The sequence below is a fragment of the Apis florea genome, unplaced genomic scaffold, assembly GCF_048593485.1.
Source record: "Apis florea isolate Af1SG1 unplaced genomic scaffold, ASM4859348v1 contig_3803_pilon, whole genome shotgun sequence".
Lineage (NCBI taxonomy): Eukaryota > Metazoa > Arthropoda > Insecta > Hymenoptera > Apidae > Apis > Apis florea.
In genome coordinates this window covers 899,603-918,203 of record NW_028256864.1, presented here as the reverse complement: position 1 = coordinate 918,203, position 18,601 = coordinate 899,603, and the positions used below count along the sequence as shown (strand labels likewise).

Genomic DNA, 18,601 nt, shown 5'->3' with positions numbered 1-18,601 from the left:
ATTAATACATAGATAGATTGTGCTATATATATATATATATTTATATATAAAAATATATTTATATATACATTATATAGTATATTATGAAAAAAACAAGCGAATAAAAGAAAAATAACATTAGATTAAAACAACAATAATATTTATGAAAAAATTGAGAAGATAAATCGAAGTAAAGCCTGTTTTGTCAAAATAAGAGAATTACGTATAACAGTCAATTATTATAAGAATAATGACAATGATGAATATGCTTTATGATACCAATAGCGTGAATGATTATTTCTTAATTTTTTTTTCATCGATTGGATTGATTCTTCAATTTTTTAAAATATTAAATTTAGTAATAAAAGTAAATCTTTTTTCCTTTACTTTTTCCTTTTTTTTAGAAAAAAATTTTTTGAAAGGAAAACATGATTGATTTAATTAAGAAATAAAATATAACGAGATTTCTCGTATTTTACAAAACAGATTGAAAAAAATTTACAATTACAAAGTTGAAATTATTATTGAGAATAGCAAAAAGTTACATATGTAACTTTTCTTCGAATATATTTTTTTTCTATGTCATTCTATATCCTTAAATCAATATGTAATCATTTATTACAAAATATCGAATTTGAATCATTTATCATAATGTAACATCTTGTTATTTAATCAACGAGATAAAGATGATAAAATCATTAAGAGAAAATCATTTCATCAAGAAAAAATTAAAGGAAATTTTAAGCTATACTAGTGAATTTTTAAATGATTCGATTAACTGCCAAGTGATAACATCTATATATCAATATAACTTTCTCCACTTTATCGCAAATAATTTAATTATTTTTCTAGTGTTGAATCCGAAAATAACGCAACAATATTTCGATATTTTACATTAAATTATATAATTAATAAGTAACAAAAACTTGATAACGTGCGGCTGGAAATTTCAGGAGTTCAATTTTTACGATCACATTTTTTTTTCTCATATCCCTTTCCCACACTCAATGTGCATGTATTGGGACCGATGTTGATCTTTGTAGGAAAATTCACTGTTTGTAAAAACGAAAGCAAACCAAAGGGAAAGAAAATGATTATTTAATATGAGATATTAAAAAAGAAATTACTATCACGACGAGCATATAAATGTTAAGCATTACGTAACACTACGGTACTTTTGCGCATTCCCTTCTCGTCCAAAATTGCGTTTTTACTCTCCGATTGCATCGTAGAGGAGAATCATTTATTACAATAATTGCAAATTATTATGGCTATATATATATATTATATATATATATATATATAAATATATATATTATATATTAGAAATTGAAATACTCGTAATAAAGAACACGCCGACGCTTCCTGTGACCTTGGACTGTTTTAATTGTTCTAAAAGAATTAATTTCCTTTTTTTCAATACATCATACCATCCTTATCAATTTCTTTAAAAAATATAATTGCTAAAAAATAAAAAATATACATGAGTATATCTATCTCATTATAATATGAAATGATTTGATTGAAATAATTTATTTAAACACATGATTCGGTAAAATATATATATACACATATTGCCATACAATGCTCAATTAATAACTTGTAAGTATTTTAGTCCAATAATTGAAAACAAAGAATAATTTCCGATTCTTATAAAAAGTCATATCTTAATAAATAGGTCCATCATCTAAATTATCGTCTTCATCGTCGTAACCTTCTCCATTATCGAAATAATTGTTAAGATAATCAGTTCCTTCATCCATTTCCTCATCCAGTTCCTCTTCTTCATCTTCTGCGTGCTCATCATCTTTTTCTTCTGTTTCTTCTTCTTCCTTTTCCTCTTCTTCTGTATCACTTTGTTGTGAACTTTCTTTTTTCTCTAATTCTTGCAACTTTGACTCAACATCAACATTTTTTTGCTTTTTCAATGGCTTCTCAAATTTTTGTCCTTTACGTTTTCTTAGCTGAGGTTTTAATTCTGCTGGCATTCTGCTCCAATCGTATCTAGTCTCATAACTACTTTTATCCGTAATCAAATCTTGGTATCGATCTGAATACCTCTCAATATCTTTTTTAATTACAAGAGGTAAAACATTGTTAGACGATTCTCTCATATATTCTGCATATTCTCTCTTTAATTCTAACAGATAACTCATTTCTGTATTAATAATTAATGACATTGGTTTATATTCTAAAGAAGGATATTTTGGTGGAGGTTGTAAGACTGGTGGTGGTAATGCTTCTCCTTTAGTAAAACCCAATTGTTCTGTGCTAATTGACATAGAAGGTTTGCCTCTTCCTCTGCCACGTCCAGCCATGATAATAATATAAGTATTTTATTTTCTAACAATTAGTAAAATTAGTAAAAGGAATATTTATTTGAAATCTATTTTATTATATAATTTCTTCTCTTAAGAACTTTAATAATTCTTCACCTCAATTATGATTATAAAAAACAACACTTCAGAAAGTATTTTGATTTATCTCATATCTTTTGAGCCATAAGCTGTTTTTCTTCATTTTTAACAAATTCTTCCTGTTTAACTATAAACACTTCCTTATCATAAATTACTTTAATAACCAGAGAGCAAGAAGGACATGTGGCTTCTTCCATTCCAGCAGCTAATTCTGATTTAGATATTTGAAACTGATCTCCGCAAGGGCATGGATAATAATATATTTCTTCATCTTCGTCATATTCAAAATCTTCAATTTCTACTTCATCATGATATACTGACATAATTTTAATAATACGAGATTTTGTAGCGAATTTAAATAAAGATTAAAAGTAGTCACCATAATAAAGTAATAAATATACTACGTAAACTGTACATCATATAGTTATGAAAATGATAGATAGGCTACTCTATAGAATAAAAAAATTAGCTTATTCGCTTTTCTTTTTTCTTTAATAAAAAATAATTTTACAAAAATATTTATATAATAAACATTTTCCTATAATACAAGAATATAAAATATTTATTTACAAAATTCAAATAAATATTTTTACAGATAATTATATATTTATATCTATATTACTTTCTCTCTTTTATGCTTTGTATAAATCTTTAAGAAATTTATTTCGTATTAAATACTTTTTAATACTTTTATATAATACATTTATATAACTTTTAATATTTAAAATTGTTAATTTTATATTATTTTATATTTTATAAAATATAAAATTATATTTTATATTATATTCATAAAGATAAAATATATGTATATATTTATCTATTCATATAATGATCATAAAAAAATATAATTGACATATCATGTTTATAAAAAACTATTTTTAAAAAATTATTCGAAAAAATATGTATATTATATTTTATTTATTTTTATTTTATTAGAAGTTTTATGTTATTATAAATAAATATATTGTTTTAAAATTTACGTATAAATAATTTTAAAAATTATTAATACCCGTATATAAATGAAATTTCGAAATATATGTATATCATATTTAAAAATAAATTTTTCATAATTTTAAGGATATAAATTAAAAATATATGTACTTTATTGAACTCAGCTGTTTTCATCAGGTGATTTTGACATTCTTATCTACTTTCAGATTAAATGAAATCATCTGTTACAACTACACATAGTTCACATTATACGTCTGACATGAAAGAACATACACGTAACTTATTCGCTAGTGTAACTATTGATATAAACGGCTATAACAGGGCCCTTTAATAACTTTTTCATAATTTATAAAATAAATATATCAATGTATTTTTCTTGATATATAAAAACATAAAGGTAGGTTATTCGCATTATGTAAATAAAACAAAATAATAAACGAACATTTTATTATGATATAATATATGAGATTTTATCAAAATGTTTACCAAATGTTACAAAAATTTTTTTTTCATGTAAAATAATTAAACATTGAATCTACTGCCATTCTTTTAATATTTCTGAATATTATTTTAACTTATATAAATAAATCGATTATTTAAACATTGTATAACTGGAAATACTATATATTACTATGCTTATTAAAAATTTTCTTCTAAAATTTTTATTTTTTATTCTATTTATTAATATATTTTATATTTTTTTACTCTATTCATTAATATAATTATATTTTTTATTATATTTTCATTATTTATCTTTAATAATAAAAATTATGAGGTTATAAAGAAAATAATGTATGTGTGTGTGTGTGTATATATATATATATATTATATATATATAAATTATATTAATGTACAAATTAAATATATGTAATTGAAATATGAAATATCTATTAAAATATTTCTAAATTATTAAAGAAAAATATTTAATAATATAGATGTCAACTGAAGAATATGACACTGAAATGGATTATTCCGACTCAGATTGCGGAGATCCAGGTTATGAAGATTATTATAATGTGCAACCATGGGATGGTGAAGGTGATAATGATATAGATAATGATCAAAGCAGAAGAGATCCTGAATATGCTGTATATGATTGTTTGAGAATTGAAGAAGTAGAAAGACTTTTGAATGAGGATGTAGAATTGTTAAGTAATAGTCTTCATATAACACCATCCTTAGCCAAAGTTTTATTACATGCGCACAATTGGACATTACAAGATATCATCACAAAATATCGTACCAATGCTTCCAGTTTATTAATTAATTCAAAAATAAAACCATTACCTCCATTGGATTCATTATCAGAATTAAAAAGTCAAAGGAATGGATTATGTTCAGTTTGTGTTGCAATTTATTCAGCTGAGAAATTTTCTACATTGACATGTGGACATTCATTTTGTAAAGACTGCTGGTGCATGCATTTTGAAGTACAAATAACCCAAGGTATTTCTACAGGTAAGTTTATTGAAGAAAATGGATCAAATTATTGAAATCTTTTTATTGAACTCAGCTAAATTAATTTAAATTAGGAATAAGCTGCATGGCACAGGATTGCAATGTCTTAGCTCCAGAAGATTTTGTTTTATCTCTACTTACCAAGCCTAACATGAGGGAAAGATATCAACAATTTGCTTTTTGTGATTATGTAAAATCCCATCCACAATTAAGGTTTTGTCCTGGGCCCAATTGTCAAATGATTATGCGTTCAAAAGAGCAAAGAGCAAAAAGAGTGATGTGTTCATCATGTAAAACTGTATTTTGGTATGTATTCATATTTTTAGAATGTTTATAATTTTAATCACACACATTGTTTAATCATATACATTCAAAAATAATAATAATTTCAGTTTTCGATGTGGTATTGATTACCATGCACCTACTGATTGCAATACTATGAAGAAGTGGTTAACAAAATGCGCAGATGATTCAGAAACAGCTAATTATATTAGCGCTCACACCAAAGATGTCAGTATTTAAATTTTATATGTAAAATATGTATACATAGTTTTATAAAAGAAACAATCTTTAATTTATAGTGTCCAAAATGCCATATTTGTATAGAAAAAAATGGTGGCTGCAATCATATGCAATGTTATAATTGTAAGTATGATTTTTGTTGGATGTGCCTTGGAGATTGGAAAGCACATGGAAGTGAATATTATGTATGTTCACGTTATAAAGAGAATCCTAACATTGCTCATGAAAGTGTACTTGCACAAGCAAGAGAAGCTCTTAAAAAATATCTTCATTATTATGAAAGAGTAAGAGAGTAATCTTTTTAAGACTAATTTTGTAATATGTAATTTTATTTATACTTTGAATATCTTTTAGTGGGAAAATCATAGTAAATCATTAAAATTGGAAGAACAAACATTGGAAGCTATAAAAATGCAAATAAATAAAAAAGTAATGAACTCTAGTGGAACATGGATTGATTGGCAACATTTGTTTGCAGCTGCATCACTTTTAACACGTTGTCGTTATACTTTGCAATATACTTATCCTTATGCTTATTATATGGAACCTGGCCCACGTAAAGAATTGGTAAAAATTTATTTTAATTTTTAAAATATTTAATAAGTTTAGAGATGAAAGAAAAAATATATAATAAATATATACTAAATATATATAATAAATATTTATAGTTTGAATATCAACAAGCTCAATTGGAAGCAGAAATAGAAGATCTTTCTTGGAAAATAGAACATGCAGAAACAACAAATCGTGGAGACTTAGAAAATCAAATGGATATTGCTGAAAAGCGTAGAGTTACTTTACTAAAAGACTTCCTTGAAGTATAAATATTAAGTGAACATAAATATTCTATTATATCAGTCTCTTTTACAGTCAGGCCAAACTTATAAAATAACTATAGTTTAATTCTTGAAGTATTATATTCCAACAGTTATTATTTTTTATATGCATTAGTTAATATGCATTAGTTAATTATTTGCTATAAAAAAAAAAATATTCAGAAATGCATAGAATAGATTAAATTGATGATATTTTAGAAAATAGAAAAAGGATATGGAAATTTGTTGAAAATTTAATTACAAGTAACTTTAGATTAAAGTGTTTTTTAATGATTAAGCAATTTTTATTAAAAATTATCATTTTTATTAGACATACACATACAATTCTTAAACTTTTGTTAAGAAAAATATTTGCAGTATGAAAATGAAATTTATTTGTTGGTTATGTAATCTTACATAAATGAAGAATTCTATAAATAATTTTTAATTCTCTAGATTTTATAGATTCTATAGAATCATTAAAAAAATGATTGAGAGAGAGAGAGAGAGAGAGAGAGAGAGAGAGAGAGAGAGAGAGAGAGAGAGAGAATCAAAAAAAAATATGAGATAATGAAAAAAAATATATAAGAAAGTATTGATTTGTATCGACTGATTGTTAAAATTTGATATAGAATGTATAATTTGCTAGTCTAAGAGTATTCCATGAATATTATATAATTACAGTGCTTTCTACAAAATTCATATTTAAGATTTTTATTGATTGACTATTTCTATTCATGCTTATTGCACGATTTGACAGAAAATATAATATGAATCATTGATTTTATAATAGCATTACATTACTTATTTTATCAAATAAGATTAAATATGAATTTTATTTATCCTCAGATATTCCTCTAAGCAGTGTTATTATTAAGAAATATTTCAATAATTAAAAATAAAAAAATGAAAAAAAACAATAAAAAAAAACAAAAAATAGCCTAACAATTTAATTAGATATTACCTTTATTATGTAAATATTGTGGTAATGTAAAAGAATATATGTGACATTTTCTATAATTAAACTTAAGATGCATGCAACGATCAAGAACATCCACTAAAATCATAGCCATAATTAAACTTTTTTTCAACTATTTATATATAATATATTAGAATAGATATGAATGATTTTAATAAAGAATCCTATTTAAGCTTAATGGCCATTGTGGGAAATAAATGTAACAATTATCATTAAGAGAAATAAAATTTACCACAATAATATATCTTTTTACAAATATCTTATAAATAATCATCATTAAAGTGAGTCATAAAATGTTGAATATATTGAATTATTATAATTAAATTATTATAACAAAAAGCATTAAAAAAATTATTTTAATTTCAAAAAGCTCACTTTAAAACAAAATTTTTATTTTTTAATAGTTTAATGTATCTTATATATTATATAATTGTATACAAATTATAATAATATAAATTATTATAATATATTTGTGGGACATCTTTGATAAATTTAGAAAATAAATACAAATGTTAGTATTTATATTTAAAAAGCTTATTATTAAGTGAACAATTAAACAATGAACAATTAAAATTTACATTAAAAAAAGTTTATGTACTTTAAATGTAAAATATAAAAAAATTATCAAGATCAACATTTTTGAAATGTTAATATTTATTTTAAAATTTAATTTAACTATAAAATATTATTTTATTTTTATGAATTACAGTTAAGTATAAAAAATAATATTCATTTTATATTTTTATTCAAATAAAAAATTTACACATTTTCATATGGCATAAAAAAACAATTATAGAAATATAATTTTAAATTATTTCAATATAATTTAAACACCAGCAATATTAAATGAAACTGTTAATAAAAAAATAAAACAATTTAATGGTATTTTAAATAACTTTTTAAATTTCAATATGATATTCAAAATTTTTTTTTACTATTGAGTTGATTATATAAAAAAAATTTCATATATTATATATAAAATATACTAAAGTATATTTATATAATAATAAAATAATAAATTAATAAAATAGTTAATATTATAATTAAAATCATTCTTATATAAATACATAATTATTAAATTATTCAATTATGGTTACTTTTAATCTAAAATGTTTCTTCATAATACTAGAATATAATTCTTTAATTTAAAAATAATTTACATAAATAAATAAATTATTTTAAAAATAAAAAAAATTAAAAATTAATGTTCATTGAATATGTATAAATTTTTGCTATATTCTTAAAAAATTAATATTTTTATTTGAATTTTTGATAATGGCATTTATTTTATTTTTATTTGTGAAAAGTTTAATCATACAAATACGATTAATGCAATTTTTAAAGTGATATTTTAACTGATATTAATGGCGCGAAAAATTATTACATATTTAACTTTTTAAAATTTTAAAATGGCGCGTTCGATTGATTGTTACGGTTAGACAAGCAGACTGTAGACTTCGTGAAATCGCGATGTATATATTGCGAAAATATCGAAGTATTGACGGATTAGCGAAAAGTGCGCTACTCTTCCTCTATTAACCAGTAGAGAAAAGTTTATTACTGTTGTGATAAGTAAAGTTCAGTGACAGAAAGAAAACATAGTAAGAGTAAGGTAATCACGCTTTTCCATATGACAGACAGGCCTGTCATATTCTACCAAAACATATATTTATCTCTAAAACTTTCAAAGATATTAATACAACAATGGCGATGGGTAAAGGATTTCGCGTTTACGAAAAACTAAAGCCACCTAGTCCTCATTCACTTATATTAGAACAACGAAATCGAAAGGAAACTGTTCTTTTTGAATCACAGGCAGTTGCTGTACTTTGTAAGTATATTTATCCTAATTAATATTTTTTTTAAATATTCTCGATTTTTAATTTTTTAATTTTTTTCTTATTTAAAATTTTACTTTAAAAATAAATATTAATCAAATAAATCCTATATGTATTTTATAGTTTTGAATTAATTTACAGCTGCTGAAGAAACAGATACTTTAAAAGGAAAATATACAAAATTATTAGATGCATATGGATGTTTAGGTGTCTTGCAATTAAATGCAGGTGAAAATACATTATTGTACCTTGTTCTTGTCACTGGTTGTTTTTCAGTTGGTAAAATAGGAGAATCAGAAGTATTTAGAATTACACAGACTCATTTTGTACCACTTCATTATACACAAGGTAATGAGGATCGTGTATCTGAAGTCAGAAAAGTTCTAAATTCAGGTACATTTTATATTTCTTGGTCTGCTAATAACCAAGAACCTCTTGATATTACTCTTAGTGCACAAAGGCGGTGTAAATCTACAATAACTGATAATAGATTCTTCTGGTTAGTATTATATATATGTAAAATTTTAATATATTAAATATATTATTTTTGTTTTCTTATCAAATAACAGGAATCGAATGTTACATATACATTTATTAAGATATGGTGTAGATACATCTCATTGGTTACTTAAAGCAATGTGTGGTAGTGTAGAAATACGAACTGTATATGTTGGTCATAGACAAGCTCGTGCTGTTCTTATATCAAGATTGAGTTGCGAACGTGCAGGCACAAGGTATATATTTTTAATTTATTTTTAATTAAATATAAATTATCTAAATAAATGAAATAATACTTGAAACATAAACAATTATTGACTTTTTTTTATACCTTCTGACAATATTCAATAAACAGATTTCCAAAAATATAAGTTTTATTATTAGGAAATTATTTTATAAAATTCAATTATAAGAATTTAAATCTAATTTAATATTTAGATTTACAAAATATTCAAGAAATAAGATTTATAAAACAAGATTAATAAAATAATCTTTATTCATTGTAAGTTTAATGTAAATCAAATTTAATTTTGACAAAAATTTAATTATTATTTTATTTGGAATATATATAGAAAACTAATGAAATTAATTATTAATCTTAATAACGAATCAACATAGAGTATTTGTTTTTTATTATTACTATTACAATTCATTTTGTATATGAACTCATCTCATTAGTATATGGACTCATCATTATATTAATATTAAACTTTAAACATAATTTTTGAACTCTTACTATTAAAAGTGATGTTTTTAGACTTTATTCATTGAATACAATCATTGAATACTAATCGAAAATATTAAAAAAAGTCAATAATTTTTTATTATTTTTATTTCAGTTTAATAATTTAAAAATTTTTTAAATATATATTCTATGTATATTTCTATATATAATAATATTATGATAATTCAAACAGTAACATTTTTATTGTTTCTAATGATAAAGTGATAATAATAAATATAATTTTTATTATTTTTAATTGTACAATCATAATTAGAAAGAATATATTTGTATATTTGATAATTTCATCATTAAAAACTAAAATTATATTTGACATTAATGACATATTATAAATTTATATTTATTATCTAGGTTTAATGTCAGAGGAACTAATGATGATGGTCATGTAGCAAATTTTGTAGAAACAGAGCAAGTAATATATTTAGATAATGAAGTAACTTCTTATGTGCAAACTAGAGGATCAGTTCCTTTATTCTGGGAGCAACCTGGTATTCAAGTTGGTTCTCATAAAGTGAAAATTTCTCGTGGTTTTGAAGCATCTGCACCTGCTTTTAATAGACACTTAAATATAATCAAAGAAAGGTATGGGCAGCAAATAATTGTCAATCTTCTTGGATCTAGTCTAATTGGAAGCAAAGAAGGAGAAGCAATGTTAAGTCAGTTATTCCAGACTCATCATAATATGTCAGAACATAATGATGTGCCTCATATTTTATTTGATTATCATCAAGAATGTAGAGGTGGAAATATGAAAAATCTTTCAAAATTAAAAGCAAAAATAGATAAATATTTAGAATCATTTTCATTGTTTTATGCGGCTGGTAATACCGTTATTCTTGAACAAACTGGAACTATTAGAACAAATTGTCTCGATTGTCTAGATAGAACAAATTGTGTACAAACATTTTTTGCATTAGAAATACTTGGCAAACAACTTGGATTATTAAAGTTACTTGAAAAGCAACAGATGGTTTCAAGATTTGAAGAAGTATTTAGACAAATGTGGATCAACAATGGTAATGAAGTAAGTAAAATATATGCTGGTACTGGGGCAATTCAAGGAAGTTCAAAATTAATGGATGGTGCAAGATCTGCAGCTAGAACAATACAAAATAATTTATTAGACTCCAGTAAACAAGAGGCTATTGACATCTTATTATTGGGATCAACATTAAATACAGAATTAGCGGATAGAGCTCGGTTACTTTTACCTTCAAATATGTTACACGCTCCACCCAGCGTTCTCAGAGAAATGTGCAAAAGATATAATGAATATGTAACTACAATGAATCTTAGAGTAAGTGTAGGTACTTATAATGTCAATGGAGGAAAACATTTCCGAAGTGTTGTGTATAAAGATGTATCTCTTTCTGATTGGTTACTAGATGCTCCTCGAAAGTCATCATGTAAGTTTAATTTAAATATGTTTATTTTTATTAATGAAACATTTTTCTGAGTTTTATTATGAGTTTTATATTTATATTTTTATAGCTCTAGTACCAGTTGAATATGATAATGTTCCTGTAGATATATTTGCAATAGGATTCGAAGAAATTGTTGATTTAAATGCTAGTAATATAATGGCTGCTAGTACCGATAATGCAAAAGCTTGGGCAGAGGAACTACAAAAAGTACTTTCCCGAGATACTGAATATGTTTTGGTCACCTATCAACAGTTAGTTGGCGTTTGTCTCTATTTATTTATACGACCTAAGCATGCACCTTATTTAAGAGATGTAGCTGTAGATTGTGTTAAAACTGGATTAGGAGGTGCAACAGGAAATAAAGGAGCTGCAGCTATTAGATGTGTATTGTATTCTACGTCTTTCTGTTTCGTTTGCGCGCATTTCGCTGCTGGACAAAGTCAAGTTAATGAACGTAATGCAGATTATGCAGAAATAACACGAAAAATAACATTTCCTATGGGAAGAACATTGAATACTCACGACTATGTATTTTGGTGTGGAGATTTTAATTATAGAGTTGATATGGATAAAGATGAAATGAAAGAAATGATAAAAAAAAATGAATTTAATCAAATATTACAATATGATCAATTGAAGGTAAATATAATAAAAATACTCTGTATAAACTAAAAAATACTGTAAAAAATATTTTTTTTAATACTTTGAAAATTTTCAAGGTTCAACAAAATCATGGAAATGTCTTTAAAAATTTTTTGGAAGGACCTATTATTTTTGCTCCAACGTATAAGTATGATCTTTTTTCTGATGATTATGATACTAGTGAAAAATGTCGTCAACCTGCATGGACTGATAGAATATTGTGGAAACGTCGAAAACAAGTACCTGATATCGGTTAGTTTTGTACAATTATGATTTTAATTAATATTCTCTTAATTTTTATTAATAATAACATTTGCTTTTATCTATTTTAGATTCTCCTACAGATTGGAATCCAGGAAAATTGATTCATTATGGTAGGGCAGAATTAAAACAAAGCGATCATCGACCAGTTATTGCTATAATAGATATAGATATTCATTGTGTTGAATCTGAAAAACGTGAACGAGTATTTAAAGAAGTGATTCAAGATTTAGGTCCACCTGATGGTACTATAGTAGTAAAAGCAATTGAAGAATCAGATGATATAGATAGCGTATTTGATGAAAATTTTATGATGGCATTATTACAAGATTTCTCTCATATTGGTGAAGTAATTCTTGTTAGATTCGTTGGTGAAACAATCTGGGTAACATTTAGAGATGGACAATGTGCTTTATCAGCAGCAAGAAAAGGTATGACTCAAGTATGTGGCCAAACCTTAAAATTATCTTTGAAATCACCGAATTGGGTGCAATTAATTGAAAAAGAAATAGAACTTTGTAGTAATACTACAGTTGCGCAATTTGTTTCAAATTCTCTAATAAGAAATTCAATTCAAAGATTAGAACAATTAGACATAGCAGAACGGTCATCTTCTAGTAGAAGTAGTCCAAATGGAGTAATTCCTCCACCTAGACCAGCTCCACCAGGTCGTCCAGCTCAACTACCTAAAAGTCCAATACAAGATCGAAAACAAGGACCACGTGCTGGTGTATTTAGTGTGTCGCCCAATCAATTCTTAACGTCATTATCTAGAGAAAGAGTAGAATCTGAACAAAGTGAAAGATTATCACCAGAATCTGCAATTTATGAAGAAATATTGGATGGATCACCTAATTATCCTATACCAAATCGTCCACCACCACCACTACCTCGTACAGATCCTTTGCAAGAATCATCTAATAGATCACCCAGTTCTAAACCACCTCCACTACCCCAAAGGCAAGCTCCTCCTCCTCCACAACATCCTCCACCTATTTTACCTACTTCAAATGTTCCGCCGCCAATTCCAGCAAGAACATCAGGTGGGCCGCCTATTCCGGCTAGAAATCCACATTGAATCTATTTAATTCAAAAAACAACTCAGAATGTGTAATTGTGTAGTTAATTTATAAATATTGATAAAAATTAACAGAATAGATCGCTTCTATATAATGTTATAAAACTATATAGCATACTGCAAATTTTAAATTTATTCTGTGATTTTATTTTATTTGATAGAAATTCAGTTTTCAAACAATATAAGAATTTAAGTTTTCACTGTGCAATTTCAATACTTTGCACTTTGTAAACAAATTTGTTACTTCAAATTGATTATAAAAATAATATAGACTATATATAGAATTTACAATTGTATGTAATTTAAAAATTTCTTAATAATTGTTAAAACAATTAAAAATAATTATGTTAAAAAAAATTTGTGCTGTTGAAAATGTTATATTGATATAATTTTCTGAAAAAATTTATTGTGGCTAAATATAAAAAAAAATACTGTTATTGCTATATTGCTCTATTTGAAATAAAAAAGCCACAAAAGTTATATTTTTTTGATATATTAATTTTATGATTAATGTTAAAATTTATTGACTATATTTTTCCCCTTTATTTATATACATCTTGCTATATTTTTTTAAAATATAATAAATGATTAAAATGATTTTTTGAATATTGAAAAATATATATTTTAAATTTATTCCTGAGTATAATGCTGAGAAAAGTAAAAAATTTAAATATAACAATATTCTTATAAAATATTTTCTATAAATATACATAAAGGTCATTATTATAAAATATAGAAATATCAATCAGTATTTTGTTAGAAAAGATATTACTATATTTATTTTGCTTCATATGTGTTATATTATTATACATGTATGTATAATATAAATTGATACAAGTAAAATGAGATTCTATGTTTATACAATGAACAAAATATTCTTAATTATTTTATAAAATTCGAACAATAAGTACTTGCGCGATTATTTTTTAAATATTTTTTTAAAAAGATCAAATTACAAATTAAAATTATGAAAAATATTAAAAATGAATAAATTTAATTCATTTTTGTAATGAATCATATATAAATGCAAGAGATGATGTTAGTAAAAAATTAAATTTTTGTAATGATACACATTTTCTGAATACTTTTTTCATTACTTTTTAAAATTCATTTATTTTGCTAATATTACTTTATATTTTATAGTATAAAACACAGGATTTCAAAAAAATATTTTTTTAAAAAAAATTTTATTTATTTCAGTATTCATATAATAAAACTGTTTTCTAAATCTGTAATTAATCCTAGTATTGTCATTTATTTGATAGTACAATAATGACAACACTTTAAATATTATCTACTGATACGTATAAAAAAGTTTTACAAAAATTATTATCAAATTTAATTTGTATAAATATATGTTAACACAATGAATTGTGTCTGTCATTGCTATATCAACAATTTATTATAAAAGAAATGAATGGCTTTGAACACTGTTATGGAAATATATTTCCATTCAGTATAAACATATTTCTTTTAATGAATAAATTATATACAAAACGATATTACTAAATTAATAGCTAACTAATTTCTGATTAATATACTAAACATATTTAGCAGATACCAAATATTTGTTTATCTGCAAATAATATTTATTTTTATCAAAATAATATATAATTTCAATTTTCAAGTATTTTAATTTAAAATTATTTATCATTTAAAAGAAATCAATAAATTTAAAATTAATTAATTACAAAAAAATGTCAAATTTTAGCATTAAAAAAAATATAAAGAATGAAATATAGAATTTAACAAATTATTTCATAATATTATGTATATCCAAATATTGTAAAAACTAAATGAAATGAGAAAATGAAGATATTGCATGATTGGTATATATGGATATACCCAAAACATATCTGTTTCTAACAATTTGTTTTCAGTCTCATGTGTATCTTTTGTGCTTAGACAAGTTATACACCTTGAATATCAATTTACTCTTTTTAATTTGAGTATTAAAATATTTAACTTAATAAACCACAATTACTCAAATTGTTTTTGATTATAACATCAGTTACAGCGTCGAATACAAACTGAATATTAGATGTATCAGTAGCACATGTAAAATGTGTATAAATTTGTTTCTGATCTTTTCTTTTATTCAAATTTTCAAATTTCATTTGAATGTAAGAAGCACATTCTTCATAAGTATTAGCACCTTTATATTCTGGGAAACAAATAGTCAATGGGCTCCTTGTGATCTTTTCCTCAAAAAGATCTTTTTTGTTTAGAAATAAAATAATTGATGTCTCAACAAACCACTTGCTATTACAAATAGAATCAAACAGTTTCATTGATTCTATCATTCTATTCATTTCTTCATCCTCTGCAAGTACCAAGTCATATCCACTTAATGCAACACAAAAAATGATAGCAGTAACTCCTTCGAAACAGTGTATCCATTTTTTTCTTTCTGATCTTTGACCTCCTACATCAAACATTCTGATAGAACAGAAAAATTTTAACAATGATTCACAATATAAAATTAATGAAAATATTTTAAAATTAACTTACTTAAAATGTAAACCTTTAAAGGAGAAATGTGTTTCCACTATTCCTGTTGTCTTTACACGTGTTCTAAGAACATCTTGTTGAGTAGGAATGTAATTAGGCTGAGCTATGCGATCTAAAGCATTAAGGTAATATGCTGCTGAATCATTTAGCTGATATTCTCTACTGCGGGTGAAACAAAGTTGTACTCCAGCATCCTGCCATAATCGTTTCATTAATAATGCCAGTTCCCCAGTTAGTTCACCCTCCTCTGCAGCAGAAGCTAGGGTAAAAAATTGACGTGCTATATCCTATAATTAAATTTGTTGTTACTGATAAAATATGCATGATCTAAAATATATAATATATTTTTATGATTATATAAGATATTTTTCACTTAAAATTAATATGTTTACCGCTTTATTAGGATCTGCAAAGTCAATTCGAAGCTGACCCATGGCTCTAATTATTGTCATAAGACTTTGAACTGTGTTACTGCAAACTACAGGTTTATATTGTTCACATTCTTCTTTACTGTATCCTGTTTCATGAATAATTTTCATTTGTTTTACTATAGTAGATTTTCCAGATTCTCCAGCTCCTTAAAAGGCAAACATATATTCATATGTTTAATGAATATATATAAAATTATATATAATATTTGATTTTCATTACTTTTTCTTCTTAATAAAAAACATCAATATTCATAAATTACAATCTATTTGAATAGCTATAGATTGAGAACGTAATATCTAATGATTCATTCTAAATGATGATTCAAAGTTTTCGGAAAATTGCTCGCACTTTCATGATTACACAAATCCAATAATTGATGAGAATATGATTAGTGTGAGAAAATTATTTAAGATATGTATCAAACAATTGAAATATTATCTTAAAAAATTAATGGAAAAACAAATGAAAAAAAAAAGTTTCTTTGGTGACCATACAGTGCAGTGATCTACTTTTACAACAAATCATTAAAACATTGTGGAATCATCATCTTCGAGAAAATACATAATGAGTAAAAAAAAGAAGAATAATGCTAAGACAATTATTCTAGATAGAAGATACATTAATGGAAAGAAAAGAAGAAGAAATTACCAAGGAGGAGGAGTTTGACCTCACTAGCGGCCCGCTCCCCATCAGCTCTAAGATCCTTGTCGATCTTCTTAGATCTTTCTGCAGCTTCTTTCTCGCCGGTAGTACTCACCGCGCAGCCCATTTTTGCCGGTGATTCTTTTTATCCGGTGAAGAAAGAATGAACACCATGTACAGCGCTCTTTGAAACAATTAATCGCGCTGCCGTATATGACACTTGTTGCACGGACGTGTGGGAACCGCCCGCACGCGGTTGGCTCGCATACACACACTAATTGGATGTACAGTCTTACACACTTGCGTCTATGTCCTCCGTCAATATAGGTATTATCGTATACTACATGCATACGTGTGATCTATTTCTCGTGATCACTTGTTGCTTCCCGTCAGAAACGATGCAATGGACCTAAACTTTACAAACTTGTAATACCGGCACAATCACTTCTCATACAATCTATCTACTCTATTCCTTGGTATACGATACATAAGCAGGATTTGTGAAAATCTTTCGATTACAATCAACAACCAATCCATGTAAAGATCGCAAATACTTTCAGGCCAATGAAAACATTAAAGAGATATTTGTTTGAATTATAAGCGCCATCTAGCTAAAATCAAAGGTCAGTTAGAGAATGAGAGGATCATCTTGTAATATATTTCATTCGATGATTATATTGTATACATTTGGGTCTATAGGCCCCAATAAAATTTATAAATATACATAAATGATAATTTATAATATGTATTTTAATAAATATCTATATTGCTATGCTATCTTGAACTATTTTTCTGCATCATAAAAAATCGAATGAAATATCATTTTATAAATAAAGAGAAAAAATATTTATATTAGATAAAAAATATTTATTTATTCTCATATAAAAACAAATTTATATTTAATTTTTATTTAGAATTGATCAAATATAAAAAACTGAATATATAATATTAATGTAGCATATTATGTTATAATATATATATATATAAAATTTATAAAATATATATATATATATGTAATATATAAGATATTAATAAATTCATATAACAACTTTAAAAAATCAATCCTAAAAATAATCCAAAAAAAATTGATATATAAAAATTTCTGTTAAAGCTTAATTATTAAATTATAAACAATTTAAATTAAATGAAACAAAATGGAAATACAATAATATAGTTTTATCTTTGTTATATCGCCGGCACCGTTACATCATCTCACTCTGTCTCTGTCTCAATTTATTTAACGCAAATTTAAATTATTTAATTATAATTTAATTAATAAGTTTTAACTAATATTTTTATATTTTAACTTTTTTATTTATTTTGATTTTTAATCAATTCTTCCATTAATGTATATATATATATATATATATATATATATATATAGCATATTTTATTTAATTATATATTTTAAT

At 24.5% G+C, this 18,601-nt stretch overlaps 5 protein-coding genes across 5 annotated transcripts; 2 read left to right on the top strand and 3 right to left on the bottom strand.

Moving 5' to 3' along the window:
* Positions 1-1,496: 1,496 nt before the first annotated feature.
* Polr3G (RNA polymerase III subunit G) lies at positions 1,497-2,297 on the bottom strand. Its single transcript, XM_086916909.1, has one exon. It carries the CDS (start codon positions 2,295-2,297, stop codon positions 1,647-1,649), a length of 651 nt encoding a protein of 216 aa, XP_086773035.1. The 3' UTR covers positions 1,497-1,646.
* Dph3 (Diphthamide biosynthesis 3) lies at positions 2,095-2,719 on the bottom strand. Its single transcript, XM_086916910.1, has 2 exons — positions 2,415-2,719; positions 2,095-2,322 (listed from the first exon to the last, which is right to left on the bottom strand). The coding sequence occupies exon 1, from the start codon at positions 2,717-2,719 to the stop codon at positions 2,465-2,467; it is 255 nt and encodes an 84-aa protein (XP_086773036.1). The 3' UTR covers positions 2,095-2,322; positions 2,415-2,464.
* Positions 2,720-3,556: 837 nt separating this feature from the next.
* On the top strand, positions 3,557-7,363 carry ari-2 (E3 ubiquitin-protein ligase ari-2). Its single transcript, XM_003697886.4, has 7 exons — positions 3,557-3,744; positions 4,283-4,805; positions 4,880-5,111; positions 5,198-5,315; positions 5,387-5,611; positions 5,682-5,894; positions 5,996-7,363. Exons 2-7 carry the CDS (start codon positions 4,283-4,285, stop codon positions 6,149-6,151), a joined length of 1,467 nt encoding a protein of 488 aa, XP_003697934.1. The 5' UTR covers positions 3,557-3,744; the 3' UTR covers positions 6,152-7,363.
* Positions 7,364-8,557: 1,194 nt separating this feature from the next.
* On the top strand, positions 8,558-14,084 carry Synj (synaptojanin). The gene is made up of 8 exons (XM_086916867.1): positions 8,558-8,733; positions 8,812-8,952; positions 9,101-9,458; positions 9,529-9,693; positions 10,551-11,605; positions 11,691-12,262; positions 12,343-12,517; positions 12,598-14,084. Exons 2-8 carry the CDS (start codon positions 8,826-8,828, stop codon positions 13,602-13,604), a joined length of 3,459 nt encoding a protein of 1,152 aa, XP_086772993.1. The 5' UTR covers positions 8,558-8,733; positions 8,812-8,825; the 3' UTR covers positions 13,605-14,084.
* A 690-nt stretch (positions 14,085-14,774) lies between these two features.
* On the bottom strand, positions 14,775-17,754 carry Galphai (G protein alpha i subunit). The gene is made up of 4 exons (XM_003697885.4): positions 17,196-17,754; positions 16,508-16,692; positions 16,116-16,402; positions 14,775-16,043 (listed from the first exon to the last, which is right to left on the bottom strand). The coding sequence occupies exons 1-4, from the start codon at positions 17,314-17,316 to the stop codon at positions 15,566-15,568; spliced, it is 1,071 nt and encodes a 356-aa protein (XP_003697933.1). The 5' UTR covers positions 17,317-17,754; the 3' UTR covers positions 14,775-15,565.
* Between the last annotated feature and the right edge of the window lie 847 nt (positions 17,755-18,601).